The sequence below is a fragment of the Heterodontus francisci genome, chromosome 12 (genome assembly GCF_036365525.1).
Source record: "Heterodontus francisci isolate sHetFra1 chromosome 12, sHetFra1.hap1, whole genome shotgun sequence".
In the NCBI taxonomy this organism is placed as follows: Eukaryota; Metazoa; Chordata; class Chondrichthyes; order Heterodontiformes; family Heterodontidae; genus Heterodontus; species Heterodontus francisci.
In genome coordinates, this window is record NC_090382.1 from 70,115,908 (window position 1) to 70,138,346 (window position 22,439).

General features: G+C 41.1%; 1 protein-coding gene across 1 annotated transcript in view; it reads left to right on the top strand.

Moving 5' to 3' along the window:
• LOC137375911 (dual specificity protein kinase CLK4-like) overlaps positions 1–22,439 on the top strand; it is a 28,807-nt gene that overhangs the window by 5,481 nt on the left and 887 nt on the right. The window contains exons 2-12 of the mRNA XM_068043592.1: positions 2,698–2,858; positions 2,938–3,190; positions 4,386–4,476; positions 5,007–5,073; positions 12,286–12,396; positions 14,696–14,862; positions 17,819–17,913; positions 18,020–18,149; positions 18,229–18,311; positions 18,945–19,024; positions 21,412–21,502. Coding sequence (XP_067899693.1) covers positions 2,698–2,858; positions 2,938–3,190; positions 4,386–4,476; positions 5,007–5,073; positions 12,286–12,396; positions 14,696–14,862; positions 17,819–17,913; positions 18,020–18,149; positions 18,229–18,311; positions 18,945–19,024; positions 21,412–21,502 — 1,329 coding nt within the window. The remainder of the gene's footprint in view (positions 1–2,697; positions 2,859–2,937; positions 3,191–4,385; positions 4,477–5,006; positions 5,074–12,285; positions 12,397–14,695; positions 14,863–17,818; positions 17,914–18,019; positions 18,150–18,228; positions 18,312–18,944; positions 19,025–21,411; positions 21,503–22,439) is intronic.

The following is a 22,439-nucleotide window of genomic DNA, read 5'->3' on the forward strand; positions in this document are numbered from 1 at the left end:
ACTGATTGGCCGAGGGGGGAAGCAGCGAGGCCGGGAGCAGGTGGCCGAGGAGTTGGGGGGAGGGGGTTAGCGATGTGGTGGATGGGCAGCAAGCGGCTGAAGCAGGTACTGTTGGTGCGGGTTGGGGGGGGTGGGTGCGGTGTGGGAAATGGAGGCAGCGCTTGCAGCCATTGAGGAATGAGGCAACTCTCGGATGTCATTTGCTGTCATTGCGTGGTGACGTAAGTTCTGAAGGGTTACTGACCTGAAACGTTAACTCTGCTTCTCTCTCCACAGATGCTGCCAGACCTGCTGAGTATTTCCAGCATTTCTTGTTTTAATTTCTTTCTCTTTCTAGTTTTGGTTTTTGGAAATTTAAAAGCAAACTCTGAGGAAAACCAAGCGAAAGGGTTGTTGGCCAAGATGAGAGGTGGAAAACAGGGTGATAGGGCCCCTTGCCATGCAGTCTACATGGCTGAAGGCATGGCCACCAATGATGGAGTTGGAGGAATTAGGAATTCTGAGGGGTGGGAATCGTAGGACTCGAGATGGGGAGTGGTGTGGCCATGGAGGGATTTGAACATGAGGATGACAATTTTGAATTGGAGATGTTGAGGATTTGGAGCGTAAGTAGATCAGAGAGGGAGTGATGATTTGTGTGAAATAGTATATGGGCAGCAAGAGTTTTAGATGAACTGATCATGGATGATGAGAGGCTGGCCAACAGAACATTTCGGTAGTCAAGTCTGGAGGTGGCAGTGTGGATAGGGATTTCAGCTGGACTGATGGACAGGTGTGGAAGTGGGTAATGGAGAGGGTGTGTGGTCAAAACTCAATGGGGTTTTTTTTTTGAGATACAGCACTGAAACAGGCCCTTCAGCCTCCCGGGTCTGTGCAGACCATCAACCACCCATTCATACTAATCCTACATTCCTACCACACCCCCACCTGTCCCTATATATTTCCCTACCACCTACCTATACTAGGGGCAATTTATAATGGCCAATTAACCTATCAACCTGCAAGTCTTTGGCATGTGGGAGGAAACCGGAGCACCCGGAGGAAACCCACGCAGACACAGGGAGAACTTGCAAACTCCACACAGGCAGTACCCAGAATCGAACCCGGGTCCCTGGAGCTGTGAGGCTGCGGTGCTAACCACTGCGCCACTGTGCCGGGTTGGAATGGTCTCTTTCAACCTGAGAAACTGGGGAGTGAGATCAAGTCTGGAGTTTGTAGCAGGTGCTGTAAATGATGGCTTTGGTCTTTCCTGTGTTATAAATGGAGCAAATTGTGACTCATCCAAAAAAGTCAGAAAAACATCTATGGGAATTGCAAATGGCAAGCATAAATTGTCAACTAATTTTAAGGCCTTAATTTTTAAGTTTTAAATTAGTGGAATTGTTACAGCACAGAAAGCGGCCATTTGGCCAGTCATGTCTGCGCCAGCTCTCAGAAAAAGCACTTTACCTAGTGCCACTCCCCGGCCTTCTCCCTGTTGCCCTGCACATTCATTCTTTTCAGCTAACAATCCAATTCCCTCTTGAATGCCTCGATTGAACCTGCCTCCACCACACTACCAGGCACTGTATTCCAGATCCTAACCACTTGCTGCGTGTAAAAGTTTTTCCTCATGTTGCTATTTCTTCTTTTGCCAGTTATCTTAAATCTGTGCCCCCTTGTTCTCGTTCCCTCTACCAATGGGAACAATTTTTTTCCTTATCTACCCTGCCAAACCTCTCATGTTTCTGAATATCTCTATCAAATCTTCTCTCAACCTTCTCCTCCGAAGAAAACTTTCCCAACTTCTCTAATCTATCCACGCAACTGAAGGTCATCATTCCTGGAACCATTCTCTTGAAACTTATCTGCACTCCGTCCAATGCTATCATATCTTTCCTAAAGTGGGGCACCCAGAACTGGACACAACACTCCAGCTGAGGTCAAACCGGTGTTGTATACAAGTTTAACATAATGTTGCTTTTGTACACTCTGCTCCAATTAATGAAGCCTAGGATGCTGTATGCTCTATTAACTGCACTCGCACCCTGTCCTGCCACCTTAGGAATGAGTTATGCACATATGCACCCAGGTCCCTCTGCTCCCGCATCTCCTTTAGAATGGCGCCCTTTATTTTATATTGTGTTTCCATGTTCTTTCTACCAAGATGAATCACTTCAAGCTTCTCTACTTTAAATTTAGTCTTTCACTTGTTCGCCCATTCCACCAACCTGTCCATGTCCTTTTGAAGTTCTACACTATCCTCTTCACAGTACACAATGTTTTCAAGTTTTCTATCATTTGCAGATTTTGAAATTGTGCCCTGTATGCCAAGGTCTAGGCCATTTACATGCATCAGGAACAGCAAGGGTCCTAACACCGACCCTTGGGGAACTCCACTACAAGCCTTCCTCCAGTCTGAAAAACGACCATCGACCACTACTCTCTGTTCCATGTCACTCAGCCAATTTCGTGTTGCTGTTGCTACTGTCCTCTATATTCCATGAGCTGTAACTTTGTTCACTAGTTTGTTGTGTGGCTCTTTATCAAAGCTTTTTGGGAGTTTTTGAAATTCATAAGATTGCTTCCCCTTTTAGATAATATTGTACAATATTTTGACTTTTTGTCTGTAACTGTTGTAAAGCTTAAATGCGATATCTACAGTTGTATTTTTCAAAATTGAAGAGACAAAATTGACTCGAACAATATATCTGATAGATGCCTCATTTGAAGTGTACACGAAGCTGTGATTGGAGCAGTGGAGACAGTTGGGACCGCCGAGACTACTACAGCAATCACAAACGCAAAAAGCGATCTCATAGCAGTGAAAGAGAAAACAAACGGCGTAGGCACCAGCATCACTCAAAGCCTTCAGACAAGTGAGTAAAACATATACATAACATGTGAAACCTATACAGCAATAGTTAAGATTGGTAATTTAGTAAGTTTTTTTTATAGCCATTACTTGGAAACAAAATCTGTTAATGAGCACATGGATTGCCATGACGGAAAGCATGAATACAGAGATGGGTACAAAATGGAATATAGGAATGGCTGTCACAACAGAGAATGTCGACACCAGCGCGACTACTATAGTCATCAAAATTACAACAAGTCAGGCAAACCTGATAGTGGAAGGAGTCAAAAAAATAGCCGGGAAAGGCATAGGCCTAAAAAACATCACTCTGGTTCAAGTAATCATTCGCACTCGGTAAGAACTAATTTATTTGAAATTGACAGATTTGGGGTACTTGAATACTTCTGTTTTTATATAAAATTTAGGCATTTTTTGGGGGGTGGGGGGGTAGGGCAGGCATCCCAAACATGTTAAAAATCTGGATAGTCAAACTTTAGAAAGATACAGGACAGGAATAATCTATTAAATTTTGGAAGTAGTGTCAGTTATAATGTATAGATTCATGCATATAGTTGTCAGTGTCTTGATAAGATTGTGTTAACGTTAGAAAAATCTGGTTTTAAAGACTATTACCAGTTATGTGATGACTTTACTTGCTAGCAGTTTTACTAATAGGAGTCCCTTGGAATAAAGTAACAAATTATGAAGTGTAACTGGACAGTTAAAATACCACATTTTATCTTAATAGTTTTCATGTCATGCCAATCATTCTGAGAAGGGCTTATCACTGGCAGTTCGACCGGTGTTAATGATCCATGCGTCATAACTGCTGTGTTGATGTAATCTGGCAGTCTGATGTTGAATGCAGTCTTCATTATCAAGAATTAAACCTATTCTGCTTCCATGCTGCCTAAAAGAATGTTATTTCCACCCAATTTAATTACACTTACTCTTGGCCATTTAGAATGTTAAAACTGATTCCCACAATGGCCATTGACTTTGTTTTTGAAAATCTAATTATTCATCTTAACCATATTTTATTCCCTAGCTTTATAGACCATTTTAGAGAGAACATAATTTGCACTGCAATTCAAAATTATTAAACTTTTCATTTCTTCCCCACCATCATAACTACCTAGTTGCAACCATATATTGCATCCAAAGACTCGCAATATCTTTGACCCCTCAGAATGCGCTTTTTTTTCCATATTTTATTTGTAATTCCCAACATGCTTTGAATCTTGATGTCTTTTATTAACTTTGATTTGGTGAATTTTGTATTGATGCATTTGTTGCTTTGAAAATTTAAAGAAGCATCTTATCTTAAAATCTGTTCCTTGCCATGTTTTTCTTCTGTAACATACACTGTGTGCCATGTGAATTTCTGGGGATTGAATTTGAATTTGCACCCGTCAACCTACCGTGGCCTTTCGTGGATTGGCGTGTATATGAATACCTGAATCCTCTCCTGGGGAATGGTGTGTTCTGTTCCGAAATACTATCCTTTTTCAATGGCTGGATGATGTTGCTGACTGCTTATCGTGTACAGAAGAGTCACCGCCAGAGGAGAACCAAGAATGTTGAGGATGATGAGGAGGGTCACCTGGTATATCACACTGGAGACAAACTGAAAGCAAGATGTATAGAATATTTTTGTAACAACTTATTACAGAGCACTTTAAAGCCATAGTTTGGGAATGTACGGGAGGGTGGAGGACATAATGTGTAGGGGGAGGGGGGGTCCATGACTATTCTAAAACCTGTTTTTCATATTTGGAGCCATACATGTAATTTAAAAAAAAAAATACCATTCTTACAGCTTTGTGTTACTCTGAAGTTAGCCTACTCCATCTTATGCAGAAACGCATAGTTCAGGAAACCTTCAAAATAAGGTTTCTCTAGATTTTGGTGAATGGTGGGGGTGGCAATGTTTTCCACTTATTTGAAACATGGGTTACATATTTTGAAAGTTTATTGTATAGGATGTTAGTATTAGGAATGCCCATTATCATAGTAAAATTTTTTAACTTGACCATATTTCAGTATAAAACTGCTTAAATGTAAAGTGTTAAATCATTTATGATTTAATCTTTTACTGAGACTTGTGTGTTAATAAGGAAGTAATTTTTTTTGTGTGCAAGCTCTTACAGAGTTTTTTCTTTCCATTCAGATGAAATAATTTGTAGCCTAGGAGAAGGAGCTTTTGGAAAGGTTGTAGAGTGCTTTGATCTGAAAAAGTAAGTACTTTTACCTATGTCTTGGTTTATTAGCGACTATTAAATGTTAGTTGATCTCCTGTGGCATTATATTTGGGAAGTTAAGACTGTACAATGCTGGAAAGTTTAGTCTGTCTCCCAAAGCACCCTGCAACAGTTGACAACAGAAGCTACTATTGAAATAACAGGTGGAAAGTATCAGCATAAACTGGAGAATTTATAGAAGAACAAAAGGTGCCCACTTTGACCATGTGCTTGCCCACTTTGACCATGTGCTATCAACAGGAAAACAGTCCATGGAAAGCAACACAGACCACTTGCATTGTGACTCACTTAACAATAAAGAAAGGACATTGATGAATGTTATAAGCACAGCTAACTAGATGTAAGTGAATTTATAATTAATGGATAGTGTCAGGCAAGCCCCCCACCTGCCAAAAATGAGTGAAATTAATTTTGACACATGAACATTGATTTTAAACTAAAATAAAAACAAGAAATGCTGGAACCACTAAGAACTTGCTTTAAAAAAACAATTGGAGACTTTGGCTGGAGAGAGACATTAACATATCAGCAGACAGTACTTCAAGGGACAAAAGGGCTATTCCCTGCTTCAATTTAATCCACAGTGGACTTTTGATTACCAGATGTTGAAGCATTCCAGGTTAAATTTCTAAGATGACCGAATGCACAAACAGACGTGGTCAGACCAGTTTAGTCACATGACTGACTTGGAGTTTTTTGAATTTGAACTGGCCACAGGGTTAAATCTCAAAGCTGTTTGCTCCTGGATTCAGAACACCTCTCTCCATATGAACCCCAAGAGAGAGAAGTCTCCTACAGTGAACAAGGTTTAAGAAGAATGCTGGGCCCAACGAAAAACAAGACTACAAAAGGACGACAGTGAGCTTGAAGCACCGTAAACAAGAAATTCTTCTGATATTTCCTCAAACCTCTCCATTTTATTTTTCTTCCCTTTCTGTCCCAATTTGCATGTGTGTATCGCATGTGTATGCTAGCATGGGCGTGTCGTATTTCCATTTACGTTAACCATATTAGAGTTTAAGTTTAAAGTTTAATAAATTTCACTTTTTTTTTTAAACCTAAGAAAGACTTGTTTATGCTCATTTCTTTGCCTTATAATTGGAAAGCTATTAACAAGGAGTCACCAAAGGGGCAGCTCAAAACAGTGCGCTTAAAATTAAACCCTTTTACAGTAAGACCAGGCGAAGACGATAAGACCCCACGACACCTTTCTCACCTGGTCGTAACAGAAATTTGGGTGCTAGCATCTGAAATTTTATGCACAGACTAATAGAGAAATTGGAAGTGGGAAGCCAAATTGTTCCCAGTCAAAAAGGGCAAAATTTCAGTACAGGTTTTCTTGTGGTTGTGTGTGATTGAATACTAACATGTCTGCAATGAAGCCAGTAGCACTCCAAGCTAGCGTGAAGTAACTTGGGAGAAGTTAAAAGCAATGTCTGTCTGTGAAGGAGTTGAGGAAAATGGCTGAGCATTGTGGGATCACTGTATGTGGCAAGGCGAGGAAGTCTGAACTCCTGAGGCTAGGGGCCAACCATTTTTCCCTTGAATCTGAAGGAGCAGAAGCAGGGTTAGAAGCAGACCCAGAGAGGGTACTGCTAGCAAAGATACAATTGGAACAAAGGAAACTTGAATTAGAAGACAGGGAAAGAGAGAGAGAGACAGGAGAGGGATAAAGAGAGAGCCTTCCAAAAGGAATATGAAGAAAATGAAAGGCATTTTCAAGAGAGAGAGGGAATATTCCAGAAAGAATCTGAAGAGAGCTGAGGCGGCTTGAGTTAACTAGACAGTGACAGAGTAACCCTAGTGAAAGCATGGCCAATATGGAGGAGCAGAATTCAGGGCTGGGTACGAGATTGCTTAGGGCAGCGCAGTGGTTAGCACCGCAGCCTCACAGCTGCAGTGACCCGTTCAATTCTGGGTGCTGCCTGTGCGGAGTTTGCAAGTTCTCCCTGTGACCGCATGGGTTTCCGCCGGGTGCTCCGGTTTCCTCCCCCAGCCAAAGACTTGCAGGTTGATGGGTAAATTGGCCATTGTAAATTGCCCCTAGTGTAGGTAGGTGGTAAGGAATATGGGGTTAATGTAGGATTAGTATAAAATGGGTGGTTGTTGGTCGGCACAGACTCGGGCCGAAGGGCCTGTTTCAGTGCTGTATCTCTAAATAAAAAATAAATAAATAAAACACTCTCAATTAATTCCAGAATTCAATGAAGAAGATGTGGAAGCTTTTTACTGGCAAGGCAGCTAAAATGGCCAGCTAAGACCTGGTCTTTCTCAATACAAAGCAAGCTAATTGGAAAAGCCCATGAGGTTTATTCCTTGTTGCGAGATGAGAGTTCATCAAACTATGAACGAACCAAAAATGCTCTCCTCTGGGCATTTGAATTAGTACCTGAAGCCTATTGCCAAAAGTTTAGAACCCTCAAAAAATACAAGCCAATCAAACTTATCTGGAGTTTGAAAGAAGCAAGCAGCTGGCTTTTGACCAGTGGCTGAGGGCTTTAAAAATACAGCTCAGCTATGAGACTCTCTGAGAAGTAATCCTGTTAGAGGAATTTTAAACTCTCTTCCATTCTCAATAAAGACCCATATAGAGGAGCAGCAGGCTCAGAGAACCTGGCAAGCGGCTGTTCTAGCTGATGAGTTTGCTTTAATTTATAAGTCAATTTCCCAGGGGAGAACCTTTCCTTATCACCCCCACAAATCCGAAAAGGGCAAAAAGTGGGAAGGTGATAAAAGCCCAGGCACTCCTGGGAGAGAAAGGAAAGCAGGCACTTTTCCAGCCAAAAAGGAAGGTGCTGTGAGCAAGAGTGAGACCTGTGTGCTTCCATTGTAATAAGGCAGGGGCATTTAAAAGCTTGCTGCTGGAAACTAAAGAGAAAACCGGTAAGGTTAATCAGGACACACCCACTCAGTGCAAACAGGACCCTGATGGAAAGCACAGAGCAAGCAGTGGCTTTAACTGCAGTAAGAGTGCAACCCAGGAAGCTTACTACGGCCAGTGCAGGAAAAGTTAATAGGATTCCTGAAGGTTATCAGGGTTTTGTGGGTGAAGGGAAAGTAACCCCATACCCCTTGAGTGAGGCAAGCAAGCCCATAGTGATTCTCAGGGACACAGGGGCTACTAGATTCCTTTTACTGGGAAAAGGCCCGACCTTTTTTCCCCCAGAGAGTGCAGTGAACACCAAAATGGTGGTGCATGGTATTGGAGCGTAGTGTATGCCTGTACCTGTACACCGGGTGCAGCTGAAGTGCGACCTAGTTTAGGGACCGGTGATCGTAGGGATTGTCCCTCGTTTGCCTGTGGATGGGATTGACCTGCTTCTGAGTAATCTGGTGGACATAAAGGTGGTAGCCCCTTTCCTCCCACCCCCCCCCCCCCCGCCCCAATAGTGGAAAAAAGACCACAGGAGGTCAGAAAGACAGGGCAGTGGCAGGAGACTGTCCCCTGCAGAGTCCCTGAATGTGTAGTGGATCAGGCCATGATGAAATCAGCTCCCCCAGAGGCGAGCCGACCCAGTATTGCGAGAGCACAGACTACCCAGTCTGAAAGTGAAGCAGAGGGAGTCCCTGACTGCTGCTATTAAAGAATGAGGTACTGATGAGGAAAAGGAGCTCTCCTGACAGACCTGAGGGCAAGGAGCGGACAGTAGTTGACCAGTTATTGGTAACAGAGGTACCAGGGGGGAGTATTAAGAAGGGCTCATGAAACTACAGTGGCTGTACATGCCGGTGTGCAAAAGACCAAAGTGCATAAGACAGCAATTTGGCCAACACTCTACAGAGATGTAGTGGAGTATTGCAAGAGTTGTCACGTGCCGGGTTGAGGGGAAACCCCAACCTACAGTGAAACCTGCACCCCTAAGTGTTAGGACCCTCCAGCAGAGGGTTGTGAACTGTAAGGGACCCCTGCTGAGAACAAAAGGGGACAGGCAGGCACACGGCTGGCAAAAGTTTAGAAAGAGAAGGGGAAGAAGTGACCAAGAGGCAGGTTAATGGAAGTCCAGGAGGAATCCTGGATGAAAACCCCCTACTGTCCTGGTTAGCCAACCCTGCAGAATGTGCAAAATTGACCCCACATCCTTCTACGTGAGTGCAGACTCTAGAAGCACTCCACCAGAGTTGCTAACAGCATTTACAGGAATCTGCAGAGACAAAGAGAGACCTCTGGGGGGCATAGAAACCATGGGAGTGATGTCTCACCTAGTCAAAATGTCAGAGGAGAGTGCAGTCAAGTCTGCACAAATACCTGCAGGTAGGAGTGTCCCAGAGAACAAGGGGGAGAGTAACAAAGAATCCTCTCCCACAGTCAGAGAAAAAGGGAACCAGCCACCCATCTCCTGAAGTCAAAAGTCTTTGCATGACTGAGTTCAGGATAGACCCGCCCACTACTAACTCCCCTGAGGGGGAAAAAAGGGGAAAATTAAAGCAGCCCTGGCACCCAGCAGAGACCATTTTTAATAAGCTTTAAGATTGGTGAATGGAAATGAATGAGAGTTTTTCTTTCTGGTTTTTCTTTCTGTATCTTGTATTTCTCTCAAACCCTGTAATGAAATGTGCCATTTTTTTTCAAATCGCATTTCATTCCCCTGGGTGTAGAGGTGTCAGGCAAGCCCCCCACCTGCCAAGAATGTGGAAATTAATTTTGCCACATGAACATTGATTTTAAACTGTTGAAGAAAGAAGTTGCTTTAAAAAACAATTGGAGACTTTGGCTGGAGAGAGACATTAGCATATCAACAGACAGTACTTCAAAGGACAAAAGGGCTATTCCCTGCTCCAATTTAATCCACAAAGGACTTTTGATTACTTGACGTTGAAGCATTCCAGGTTAACTACTAAGATGGCCGAATACACACAGATGTGGTCAGACCAGTTTAGTCACATGACTAGCTGACTGTTGGAGTTTTTTGAATTTGAATTGGCCAGAGTTAAAACTCAAAGCTGTTTGCTCCTGGACTGAGAACTCCTCTCTGCTGTCTTTCATCTCGCTCTCACCAGCTTCGGAAACCATTGAAGACATACAAACTCCAAGAGAGAAAATCTCCTACAGTGAACAAGGTTTAAGAAGAATGCTGGGCCCCAACAAAAAGCAAGACTACTTACCAAAGGACTACAGTGAAGTCAAAGCACAGCAAACAAGAGATTTTTATGATATTGCCTCAAACATCTCCATTTTATTCATCACTTTTCTGTCCCTATTTGCATGTGTGTATCGCGTGTGTATGCTAGCATGGGCATGTCGTGTATCTGTAGGCGTTAACTGTATTAGGGTTTAAGTTTAAGGTTTAATAAATTTCACTTTTCTTCTTTGAACCTAAGCCTGTTTATGCTCATTTCTTTGCCTTATAATTGGAAAGCTGTGAACAAGGATTCACCAAGGGGGGGGAGCTCAAAACACAGCATTTAAAATTAAACCCTGTTACACTAAGACCAGGTGAAGACAGTAAAAGACCCCTAGACACCTTTCTCACCTGGTCGTAACAATATGGTGAAGCATAATACATTTAGAACAGAGGACAATAGTAAATTAAGTTCATAGACCAATAAGTGCATCAAATCAATAAATGAATGAAGCAGTGGGAATGTCACTAAATGAAGTGAAAAAGATGATTAGAAGGGCTAGGTAGGAATATGAAAAATAACTAATATGAAAAGGAAATGATGGGGCCTTTTCTAAGCATTTTAAAAGTAAAAGAATAAAGAGAATGGGACATAAAAGCAAAATACTGTGGATGCTGGAAATCTGAAATAAAAACAAGAAATGCTGGAAATACTCAGCTCTGGCAGCATCTGCGGAGAGAGAAGCAGAGTTAACGTTTCGGGTCAGTGATCCTTCGGAACCACTCATGGGACCACTCATTTGAAGGAAGGGCCCTTAATTTGTGAGGGAGAGGTGAAAGGAGGCTGAGATTATTTTGAGATCGAGTTTCCACCTTGGATGTGTTCTGAATTTCTCCTCAAACTTCTTTGCATAATCTCAAATGTAAAATCATCCATAAACTGATGCAATTGTGTAAAGTTGAAGAACTTTATTTGCATTAAAAAATCCTTGATATATTTAGGAGTGGTACCATGGTATAGTTTTATTAATACAGCTAAAAATAGGTTTATTTTCTTTAAGTATCTAGTCAGCCAACTGAGTTTTAAATAACTGAAATTGGCTTTAAAAAGCTATCCAGAACATTTACCAGTTTCATTGGTCAGGTTGTTGAGCAATTTTTTAATATTTGAAAGATGCATATTATTGTCTTTGTGCCAAAAAAAGACTTGAGCTTTCTCTCAGACCTGCAAACAAGTGCAGTTAGTGGAAAGTCTCCATATTGATCAATTCAGTATGGGGTGTGACCAGTTTTGAGAGATGTTAAACTGAGAGGCTAAACAACACATCAGGTGACATAAAAGATCCCATGGCACTATTCAAAGAAGAGCAAGTGGGTTTCTGCTAATGTTCTGGCTAATATGTTATCCCCCACGGATATCAGTTTAAACAAAAATTGATAATTTGTGTCATTGCTCTTTGTGGGCATTGACGTGCATGAATTGGCTGCCATTTTTGCCTACATTATAACACTGACTACACTTCAGAAAGTTAATCCATTCGTTGTAATGTTCCTTGGGATGAGCTGAGGTAAAGAAAGATGCTTTATGAATGCAAGTTACTTCTCTATTTCTTATTTCTTCCCCCACCACCCCCCATCCTTTAGAGTTTAACAATGATTTTTTTCTATTGTAATTTTCCTTTTGTCACTTTTTAAATAACCACAGCAGCTAATCACAATCTCCCCTCTTTTCCCCTCCCACCCCAACTGAATATTGTGCAGAAATGTTATAATGGAAGAGATGTTTGTGAAGAATAACTAGTGGCAAGGTGTTTTCAAGAAAGCAGCTTCGAGATTTCGACATGAGATCTACTTTGGGGGAAAAAATCTGATGAGGGATAGTGGATTAACTTTACTTTTATAAAGTAATATTGTTGGCTATCTGATTCAGGGAAATGTATGCAAGCAAACCATATTTAAGATATGACTTTTTTTTGCACCATCTGTATCCCACGGGTCACTCAAGTGATAACACTAATTGATATGTTTGGGAGCAGACTGAACTGAGACTTTTCAAATGGAATTATGTTAACTGAACAGCATAATTGCAGAATGCATTGACATTTGAGCTACATTACTATTCTTTCAGGGGAGAATATATTGCTATGAAGATCATAAAGAATATTGCTAGGTACCGTGAAGCGGCTCGCTCAGAAGTACGTGTACTTGAAGAACTGAGCAACAGGGGTGCTAGTGTATCGTAAGTAAATATTTAAATAAGTGTTGGAATTAACATTCTCTGGGCTATTGAACTTGCTATTTTAGCACAGATGCTTTGGTATAGTAATGTATTGTGTAAAGATGGCATATGTTTCGTCTTCCATGTGGTAAACTCTCTATCTCTCATCAGGCTGAGACTATAACTGCACAGCTAGAGAGGAAGAAAATGCCTTCCTAAGCAAGCTACTATTCCTAGTCTGCTATTTCAATTTGGAACTGGTGTTTGCTGATTTTTCCTCCCCCCCCCCCCCCGCATAGGGGCAGCACAGTGGCGCAGTAGTTAGCACCGCAGCCTCTCAGCTCCAGCGACCCGGGTTCAATTCTGGGTACTGCCTGTGCGGAGTTTGCAAGTTCTCCCTGTGACTGCGTGGGTTTTCGCCGGTGCTCTGGTTTCCTCCCACAGCCAAAGACTTGCAAGTTGATAGGTAAATTGGCCATTATAAATTGCCCCTAGTATAGGTAGGTGGAAGGGGAATTGAGGGAAGGTGGGGATGTGGTAGGAATATGGGATTAATGTAGGATTAGTATAAATAGGTGGTTGATGGTCGGCACAGACTCGGTGGGCCGAAGGGCCTGTTTCAGTGCTGTATAAATAAATAACTCCTATCAAAACTTTTTTTTTTGCAATAGCAAACAAAAGCTGAATTGAAGAAAGTATGTTTGTTTCTCCTTACTATAGTAAACAAAATTAATCTAGCCTGTTAATAAGACTGAACTCTGACTGTGCTAGTGGAAGTACTGGTTGGCTCCCTGCTTAGCTTTGTGGTGGTAAGTCTAACTTGCCCTGTCCCAGCTGCCTTTCGAGCAATAAAAAAAATGCACGTGCAGTTGCACAACTTTTCTACATTTTAGCTTCTTAATTAAACTGTTTAAAGGAAGCAAGGGTAATTTAAACCTCTTTCAGTAGCATTTAGTAACATCGTAAGTTATCCCTCCTGTTGATGGAAATTTGCCTCTTAGTACAGCAGGATAAGTTAACTAACGGCAGGAAGAGCGTGGAATGTGCAGCTGCATTTTTCTGCATTGTTGTTTACAGGTTCAAACATTTTTCAGAAGGTCATTTTGTATAAATCTGAATTTTTAGTACTGTTTAGTGCTAGTATTCAGCTGTCTGAATTATGATACAATGGTGAATTCAGTTCAGAAATTTTTTGGAATTGTCCCACATTTAGCTAGTATTAAATGGTTTGGATTTGATGAAACACGTTGTCCTTCTGTTTTGACATGGCAGAACTACGTAATTGATTTGTGTTTTTTAGTGTTCCTCTATCTCCCTCCTTCCATGAAGTTAGTGATTCAAAACAAGGGTTCCGTTCCATGACTGCAAACAGCCACCTTTTACCTTGCTTATGAGCTAATTTTTCACAAGTGAAAAATGATCTAGTGAAACTATGCTGCAGTAGTGGAAATATGAGCCCAATTCTGTCTATGGCCATTCTTGTATTGGATAGTGTTTGGGCGTAGCAACCCAGTGCATTTGATTTTTTTTTTGATTTAGAGATACAGCACTGAAACAGGCCCTTCGGCCCACCGAGTCTGTGCCGACCATTAACCATCCATTTATACTAATCCTACACTAATCCCATATTCCTACCACATCTTCACCTGTCCCTATATTCCCCTACCACCTACCTATACTAGGGGCAATTTATAATGGCCAATTTACCTATCAACCTGCAAGTCTTTTGGCTGTGGCAGGAAACCCATGCAAACACAGGGAGAACTTGCAAACTCCACACAGGCAGTACCCAGAATTGAACCCGGGTCACTGGAGCTGTGAGGCTGCGGTGCTAACCACTGCGCCACTGTGCCGCCCATTCTTCGACCCAAGCTGTGATACACCCCCTTGGTTATTCTGCCCAAGATTAGCTATTTCAGTATAGACTAGGATCTAACATGGAATCTTCCTGGCCTTCGTGATTAAACAATACACCTAATTTTTGTATAAATATTTAGACATCCCTGCTGTTTTTCCCCATTTTATTTGCATTTAGAGCAGAAAAAGGATATTTTGTTACAGCATAATTTCTGTGTCTTGTATTCCTGTAATTAGCATCTTCCCATTGAACTTTTATCTTCTAAGTGTAGTACCAAGTGCATCTGAGTCTATAATTCATACCTGGTTCAGTTTGTAGGATGGTAATTCTTTAGAGGATGCCATTTGAAATTGAAGTAATTTTGTTCTCTCTTGTTGGAACGTTATTCTGTGAATCATATCCAAAATTGCCATTGCTGTATAATGTGGCTGCTTTACTAAAATGGGTTATTCTAATTTTCAGTGGATGTGTACAAATATTGGATTGGTTTGATCATCATGGACATATTTGTATTGGGTTTGAACTCCTTGGACTGAGTACCTACGATTTCTTAAAGGAAAATAATTTTATGCCTTTTCCAATGCATCATATCAGACACATGGCTTATCAGATTTGTCATGCCCTGAACTGTGAGTAAAATGTACACAAAATGCAAAAATATTGACTTGATACAGAATTTTATGTTGCTCTTCATGTGAAATGTTTGCTTTGTAGATCTGAATTGATGCATAATTATACATTTGTCTCCTATGTAACAACTTTTCTCTGAATAGTTTATTGTTGTCCATTGTGTGATGCAATTAAGACGGTCTTGAACAGGATGCCTATTTTTGCTGTTGGCAAGCTTATTGCAATCTAACCCATGGGCTCCATGGTCACTTAATGGTTCCAGCTTTTTATATTTCGATTGTTTATAATGGAATTCAAATTCTCAAATGGCCAAGAAGGGTTTTGAACTTGGATTCTCTAGATTATTAGTCCAAGCCCCTGGATTACCAGTTCAGTAACAACTACTACACTACCATATCCATTTATTTAATCAGATCAGTTGAATTAAGAGTAGGCAATTTATTCTCAATAAATGAGGGCTAAAAAGCAATACTGCCCTGGAAAATGTTCAGATTGCTGCATGGTAGAGTTTCTGCTTAGGGTGCAACGGCAATTTGTGCGCAAATTGCACGAGCTTTCTGAAGTGAGGTTATGGTTCAGATTTCCATTCAAACTCATTTGATAATTGCAAACTTAAAATCTTCCATGCACCAGCACAGCCTTTTCGAATTTAATTGTTTTTTTCCCTTGCGTGAAAAAAAAAATCCTAGGTATACAGTGATGACCGATGTAGTTTAATACAGGTGAAAATTGATATAACACAAGTATGCAATTTTAATAAGTCCACAACTTAGAATCATAGAATGGTTACAGCACAAAAGGAAGCCATTTGGTCCATTGTGTCTGTCAGCTCTTTGTAAACTCAACTCAGCTATTCAACTCCCCTGCCCTTTCAATGTAGCCTTGCAACTTTTTTTGCTTTAGGTACTTATTCAATCCCCTTTGAAAGCCCCAATTGTATCTACCTCCACCACAGTCTCAGGCAGTGCATTCCAGGTCCAAACCATTCACTGCCTAAAAAAGCTTTTTCTCATGTCGTTAGTACTTTTGCCAGCTACCTTAATTCAGTCACTTATGGTTTGTGAGCCTTCTGCCAAAGGGAATAGTTTCTATCTGCTCTGTCTAGACCCCTCATGATTTTGGAAACACTTCAGTCAAATCTCTTCTCAACCTTCTCTAAATAGCGCAACCCCAGCTTCTCCAATCTATCCACTTAGCTAAAGACCCTCTTCCCTTGAACCATTCTTTTCCACACCCTCTGTAAAGCTTTCATATACTTCCTAAAATGTGGTAGCCAGAATTGGATGCAATACTCTGGTTGAGGCCGAACCAGAGTTTTGCAGATGCTTATCATAACTCCCTTGCTTTTGTTCTCTGTGCCTTTTTTTTTAAAAGCCCAGGATCCTAAATGCCATTTTAACTACTTGTTCAAGCCGCCCTGACACTTTGAACAATTTGTGCATGCAAACCCCCAGGTGTGTTTGTTGCTGCAACCGCCCTTTAGAATTGTGCCCTTTATTTTTCATTGCATCTCCTTGTTCTTCCTGCCAAAATGTACCACTTCACAGTTCCCTGCATTAAGTTTCTCAATTAAATTTCATCTGCCATGTGACTGCCCAGTGCACCAACCTATCTATGTCCTCTTGACCTCTATCATTATACTCACAGTTCACAATACTTCCAAATTTTGTGTCATCTGCAAATTTTGAAATTGTGCCCTGCACATACATGTCAACATCATAAAAATTATATGTGTGCATATAAAAGCAGTGGTCCTAGTACGGACCTTTGGGGAACCCCACTGTATACCTTTTGTCCAGTCCGAAAAACAACCGTTCGCTGCTACTGTTTCCTGCCACTCAGCCAACTTTGTTCCCACACTGCCACTTTCCCAGTAATTCCATGAGCTTCAACTTTGCTGGCAAGTCTATTATGTGGCACTTTTTATAAAACATCTTTTGGAAGTCTATATACATCACATCAACTGCATTACAGTCAACAACCATTTCTGTTACTTCAAAAAATCTCAAGTTGGTCGAACACAATTTGGCTTTAACAAATCAGTGCTGCTTTCCCTAATAAATTTGCAGTTGTCCCTGGTTAGTGTCTCTGAAAACTTTCCCACCACTGAGGTTAAACTAGCCTGTAGTTGCTGGATTTATTCTTTACATGCTTTTTTTGAGCAAGGTAACATTTGCAATTCTCCTGTATGCACCACCCCTGTATCTAAGGAGGCCAGTACTTCCCTCAGTTTCCACCCTTACCCCCCTCCGCATCCTCAGATGCATCCCATCCGGTCCTGGTGACTTATCAACTTTAAGTGCAGCCAGTCTTTCTAATGCCTCTTGAACAATTCTTGGTCCATCCAGTGTATCAACTACCTCCTCTTTCACTATGACTTGTGCAACATCTTCCTTGGTAAAGACAGATGCAAAGTACTCATTTAGTACCTCAGCCATGCTCTCTGCCTCCATGCATAGATCCCCTTTTTGGTCTCCATTCAGCCCCACCTCTCCACTTACTGCCCTTTATTTCCTGCAGTACAGCAGCAACTGCACTTCAAAAAGTACTTTGTTGACTGTAAAGTGCTTTGTGATGCCTGGTGCTCACAAAAGGCGCTATATAAATGCAAGTCAGTCTTTTTTTTTTAACTGTTTATATACTTGTAGAAGACTTTTGGATTCCCTTTTACGTTAGCTGCCAGTCTTTTCTCATACCTCCTCTTTGCCTCGCTTTTCCATTTTTTACTTCCCCTCTGAACTTTCTGTATTCAGCATAGTTCTCACTTCTATTATCAACCTGAGTAAGCTGATTTTTATATAACCGAAAATGACTTTTAAAACTATACTGAGCCATTTAATAGTTTCATTGGATTCACTTTATTAAGACTGTTGCTTTGTTGTATATGCTATCTCTCAACTTAAATCAGTGATTCTTAAATGCATTCATGTAACGAAGTTTATAATTTTCTCTCAGTTTTGCATCAGAACAAGCTTACTCACACAGACCTCAAACCTGAAAACATTCTGTTTGTGAATTCTGACTACAGCATAATGTATAACAGGAAAACGGTAAGGTGTTCCTCTTTGGTCAAGACTATCTGATTTATTTTTTAAAAAGTCTCTTCACAACTGCTTTAGCTGTTCCTAATTGTGCAAAGTAATTTCTGTTTCATAGAAGCATGATGATAGAACAGTGCTGAATGCAGACGTCAAAGTTGTGGATCTTGGCAGTGCAACATTTGATGATGAGCACCACAGTACTGTGGTGTCTACCAGACATTACAGAGCTCCTGAAGTCATATTAGGTTAGTACAGAGGAAAATGATGATTTTTGTTAAATATGCTATGAACCGTGCTTCAATGGAGTACTCTTAAATTTTTCAGAATTAGGATGGTCACATCCATGTGATGTATGGAGTATAGGATGTATACTAATTGAATATTACCTTGGTTTGACACTTTTTCAGGTAAGAACTACATTTTTTCTACATATCTTTCTGGGACTGTTGAAATTTAAGTTGACTAGTTATCTAGTGTTTTGATCTGCCTGTTTAAAATATTTTGCTGTGTAGGTAAAGTTTTGTCTTCTATCGATAGCTTCCTTCATGTTCTAAAATTTATGATTTCATAGTGTCGGCAGGAAAGAATAGCAATATTTAACTTGAGGTATATTGGACAGGAGAATATTTTGGACAGTATCGGCCCATCTGAAGCAAATTTGAATCTGCCTCCCCATTTCTCAGACGTGCCCATTTTCAGTTTAGTTGTGATGGAATATCACCATGGTCCTGTAGGGAGTACTGTCCTGGATTTTTGCTTTAATTAATTTGGTCTCTAAATTATATCTAGCCTGTATTATGCTTTGTGTGCATTGCTGTCTATTCAGAAAAATTATTTTCTCCATTAGGACCATAGGAGCAGGAGTAGGTCATTCAGCCCATCGAGCCTGCCCCACCATTCAATATTCCATCCCTCCTTAATGGTGTGAAGAAATACAGCTTCATATCTAAGTTCAAAGTGTTTGGCTTTTGTTTCAAACGCCTACTTATAATGACTGTCAATAGGATGCCATCTTATTTTTCGCATTTTTCTTGTTCAAGACACATGACAGCCGGGAGCATCTTGCTATGATGGAAAGAGTACTTGGACCCATTCCAACCAGTATGATTAATAGAACACGGTAAATATGTTTAGCCGTATTAAATTTTTTAGTTTCAATTAAATGGTTGCCTTTATGTCTTTTGTTGTCCCTTCTAGTCATTTGTACCAAATATGATTTTTGTTTTTGTTCCCTGATTAAAGGTTTTGACTTTGCTTCACCATGCAAAGCAATTTACTAGAAAACTATTAATTTCCTCTTTTGTATCTGGTTTCTCTATATTGATGCTTTGTTTCCATGCTATATTATCTATACTGCTTAAGTTTGCAGACTAATTGACAAAGTATCTGAGAAATTCACTCTGCAAAGTTGGAAATAACTATGATAAAGTTGTGACTGAAATTTGTTCTTGGGTTGTTGGGAGGATGGGTGGTGGAGGGTGCACAGTGGCGCAGTGGTTAGCACCGCAGCCTCACAGCTCCAGCGACCCGGGTTCAATTCTGGGCACTGCCTGTGTGGAGTTTGCAAGTTCTCCCTGTGTCTGTGTGGGTTTCCGCCGGGTGCTCCGGTTTTCTCCTACAGCCAGGTTGATAGGTAAATTGGCCATTATAAATTGCCTCTAGTATAGGTAGGTGGTAGGAGAACGGTGGGGATGTGGTACAGAATATGGGGTTAATGTAGGATTAGTATAAATGGGTGGTTGTTGGTCGGCGCAGACTTAGTGGACCGAAGGGCCTATTTCAGTGCTGTATCTCTAAAATAAAATAAATAGTTAATTGTTGAGGCCCTTATAATGTCAATAACTTCAAATAAATTGTTTTTATGATCGTGAGCTTCTTCTAAAAGTACAATACTTGGAATATTCCTTTGTTTGTCCTCATGTTAATATAAACAGGATCTTTCCTAACTTTGAGTTCTCTGTTTAATGCCACACAGTTTTTACTTTCCATGCAAAAATTCAGTCTTAAAACTGAGGTGTCATGATTCGGTTCAAGGGGCATCTGTTTCAGTTGCTGAATCTCATCAGTGTTGGCAGTTCTGACATATTCCTCCCAGACTCGGTGCTTTGGGACTGCACTGAGAAGATGCATGAGATGCTTTTGGTCCTGTCTTAAGTGACTGCTTATGATGTATAAGATGTGGCTAAACACTACTACTTCCTGGTTCACAATGTTTAAACATGTACTGGAAAGGGCCTTTTCTGTCTCTTGTGCAAAATCTAAGACTGAGTTCATATTGCAGTAAAATAAAGAACTGGCTGCAGCCTACACTGACCTATCACTGTCTACCCTGGAAAGGGGCCATTCTCATGGCACTTTGCCAAAGCACTTGTTGGGAGAATTGGATTTAAAAAGTTGAGTAAACCCAACGTGCAGGTAGTACTAGAATTGGGTTTCTGGAATTGATTGATTTGTGATGACTTATGCTTCCATGTGTAGATTATCCACTGTGTTTTATGACATCTGTTTTTCCTACTCCCACAATAGCATGGTTTGCTCATAACCGCCCTCTGAAGTGGCCTGGCAAGCTGCTCAGTTGCCTCAAACCACTATTGGCAATTCAAGAAGGTGGCTCACTACCACCTTCTCACAGCAACTAGGGATGGGCAATAAATGTTGGCCTTTGCCAGTGATGCCCACATCCCAAGAATGAATATATAGAAAAAAAGTGACATTTCTGAAGTAGTATAGGCTGTGAAATGCTTTTGGATGTTCTGAGGTTCTGAAAGTCGATATGTAGATTTAAAGTTTTCTGTTCTTGGGGAGAGTTACAGTAATTCCAAGATGCCACGTGTCCTGAGAATTTGGAACCAAGAGTGGCAGACCTCTAGCAGAGCTGGCAATTTTGCACTTGAACAAGAGGGGTCCAAGGCATTGTTAATTAGCTTAGCGCATTAAAGGAATCTCTAAAGGTTGATGTTACTAGTAGCTAGGAATATTCCCACACTGCTCCAGGTAGTACTGCAAGCTAATGTTTTATGACTGGGTGCTGCAAACTGGACAAGCAGCAGAAAGTTTACCGATGCTCTATATTGCTAAGATACTAGGCACCATTGAGCTTTGACTCTGCCAACCTGCACCTAAACTCTGGACTTGGGTAGATGGGGTGTACTTCTGTGTGTTGTGTGTCAAGAAGAAACTCTAGCATTTTGCTTGAAACATTTTTTAAACACAAGAAATGTCCAGGTTGTCTCACATTCAGCTTGCCAAAATCAAGATCTCTCTGCAAACCTACTGTTAACTAAATGTCCATAATTATATTTCTGTGCTGAATGTGGATACTGCAGGTTTATTTCTAGTCTTATTCTCCATGTGATAACCTAGTTCACATTTGGACTTGAAGTCTTAAAACACCTCGGTGCCATTGATTTCACCTTTTTCTAATTTTCAGTATTAGATTAACATCTATGCTTTATGCTTTCATGTGCAAGGTTGTGAGTGACATACTGATGGCAGTCTTTTTTCTAGGAAGTGCAAGTATTTTCACCATGAGCGGTTAGATTGGGATGAAAACAGTTCTGCTGGTAGATACGTTAGGAAACGCTGCAAACCTTTGAAGGTAGGAATTTTAAGGACATTTTTGGTTTTTAATTCATCCATGGGATGTGAGCATCGCTGGCACTACCAGCATTTATTGCCCTTGAGAAGCTGGTGGTGAACCACTACAGCCCATGTGGTTTATGTATACCCACAGTGCTGTTAGGGAGTGAGTTCCAGGATTTTGACCCAATGACTGAAGGAACAGCAATATAGTTCCAAGTCAATATTGCTAATGACTTGGAGGGGAACTTGCAGGTGTTGGTGTTCCCATGCGTCTGCTGCCTTTGTTCTTATAGGTGGTAGAGGTTATGGATTTGGAAGGTGCTGACGAAGGAGCTTTGGTGAGTTGCTGCATCTTATAGATGATGCACACTGTTGCCATTGGTGGAGGGAGTGAATGTTTAAGGTGGTGGATGGGATGCAAGCAGGCTGGTTTGTCCTGGGTCGTGTCGAACTTCTTGAACTTTGTTAGAGCTGCACTGATCCCGGCAAGTGCAGAGTATTCCATCACACTCCTGACTTGTGCGTTGTAGATGGGGGACAGGCTTTGGGGAATTGGGAGGTGAGTCACTCGCCGCAGAATTCCCAGCCTCTGACTTGTTCTTGTATCTACCGTATTTATGTGGCTGGTCCAGTTAAGTTTCTGGGGAGATGGTTAGATTCTCTTGTTGGAGATGGGCATTAGCTGGCATTTGTGTGGCATGAATGTTATTGCCATTTAACAGCCTCAGCCTGAATGTTGTCCAGATCTTGCATGCGGGCAAAGGCTGCTTCAGTATCTCAGGAGTTGTGAATGGCACTGAGCATTGTGTAATCATCAGTGAATATCCTGACTTCTGACCTTTTAATGGGGTGGTGGGGGAAGGTTATTGATGAAGCAGCTGAAGATGATTGAGCCTAGGACTTTAACCTGAGGAACTCCTACAGTGACGTCCTGGGCCTAAGATGATTGGCCT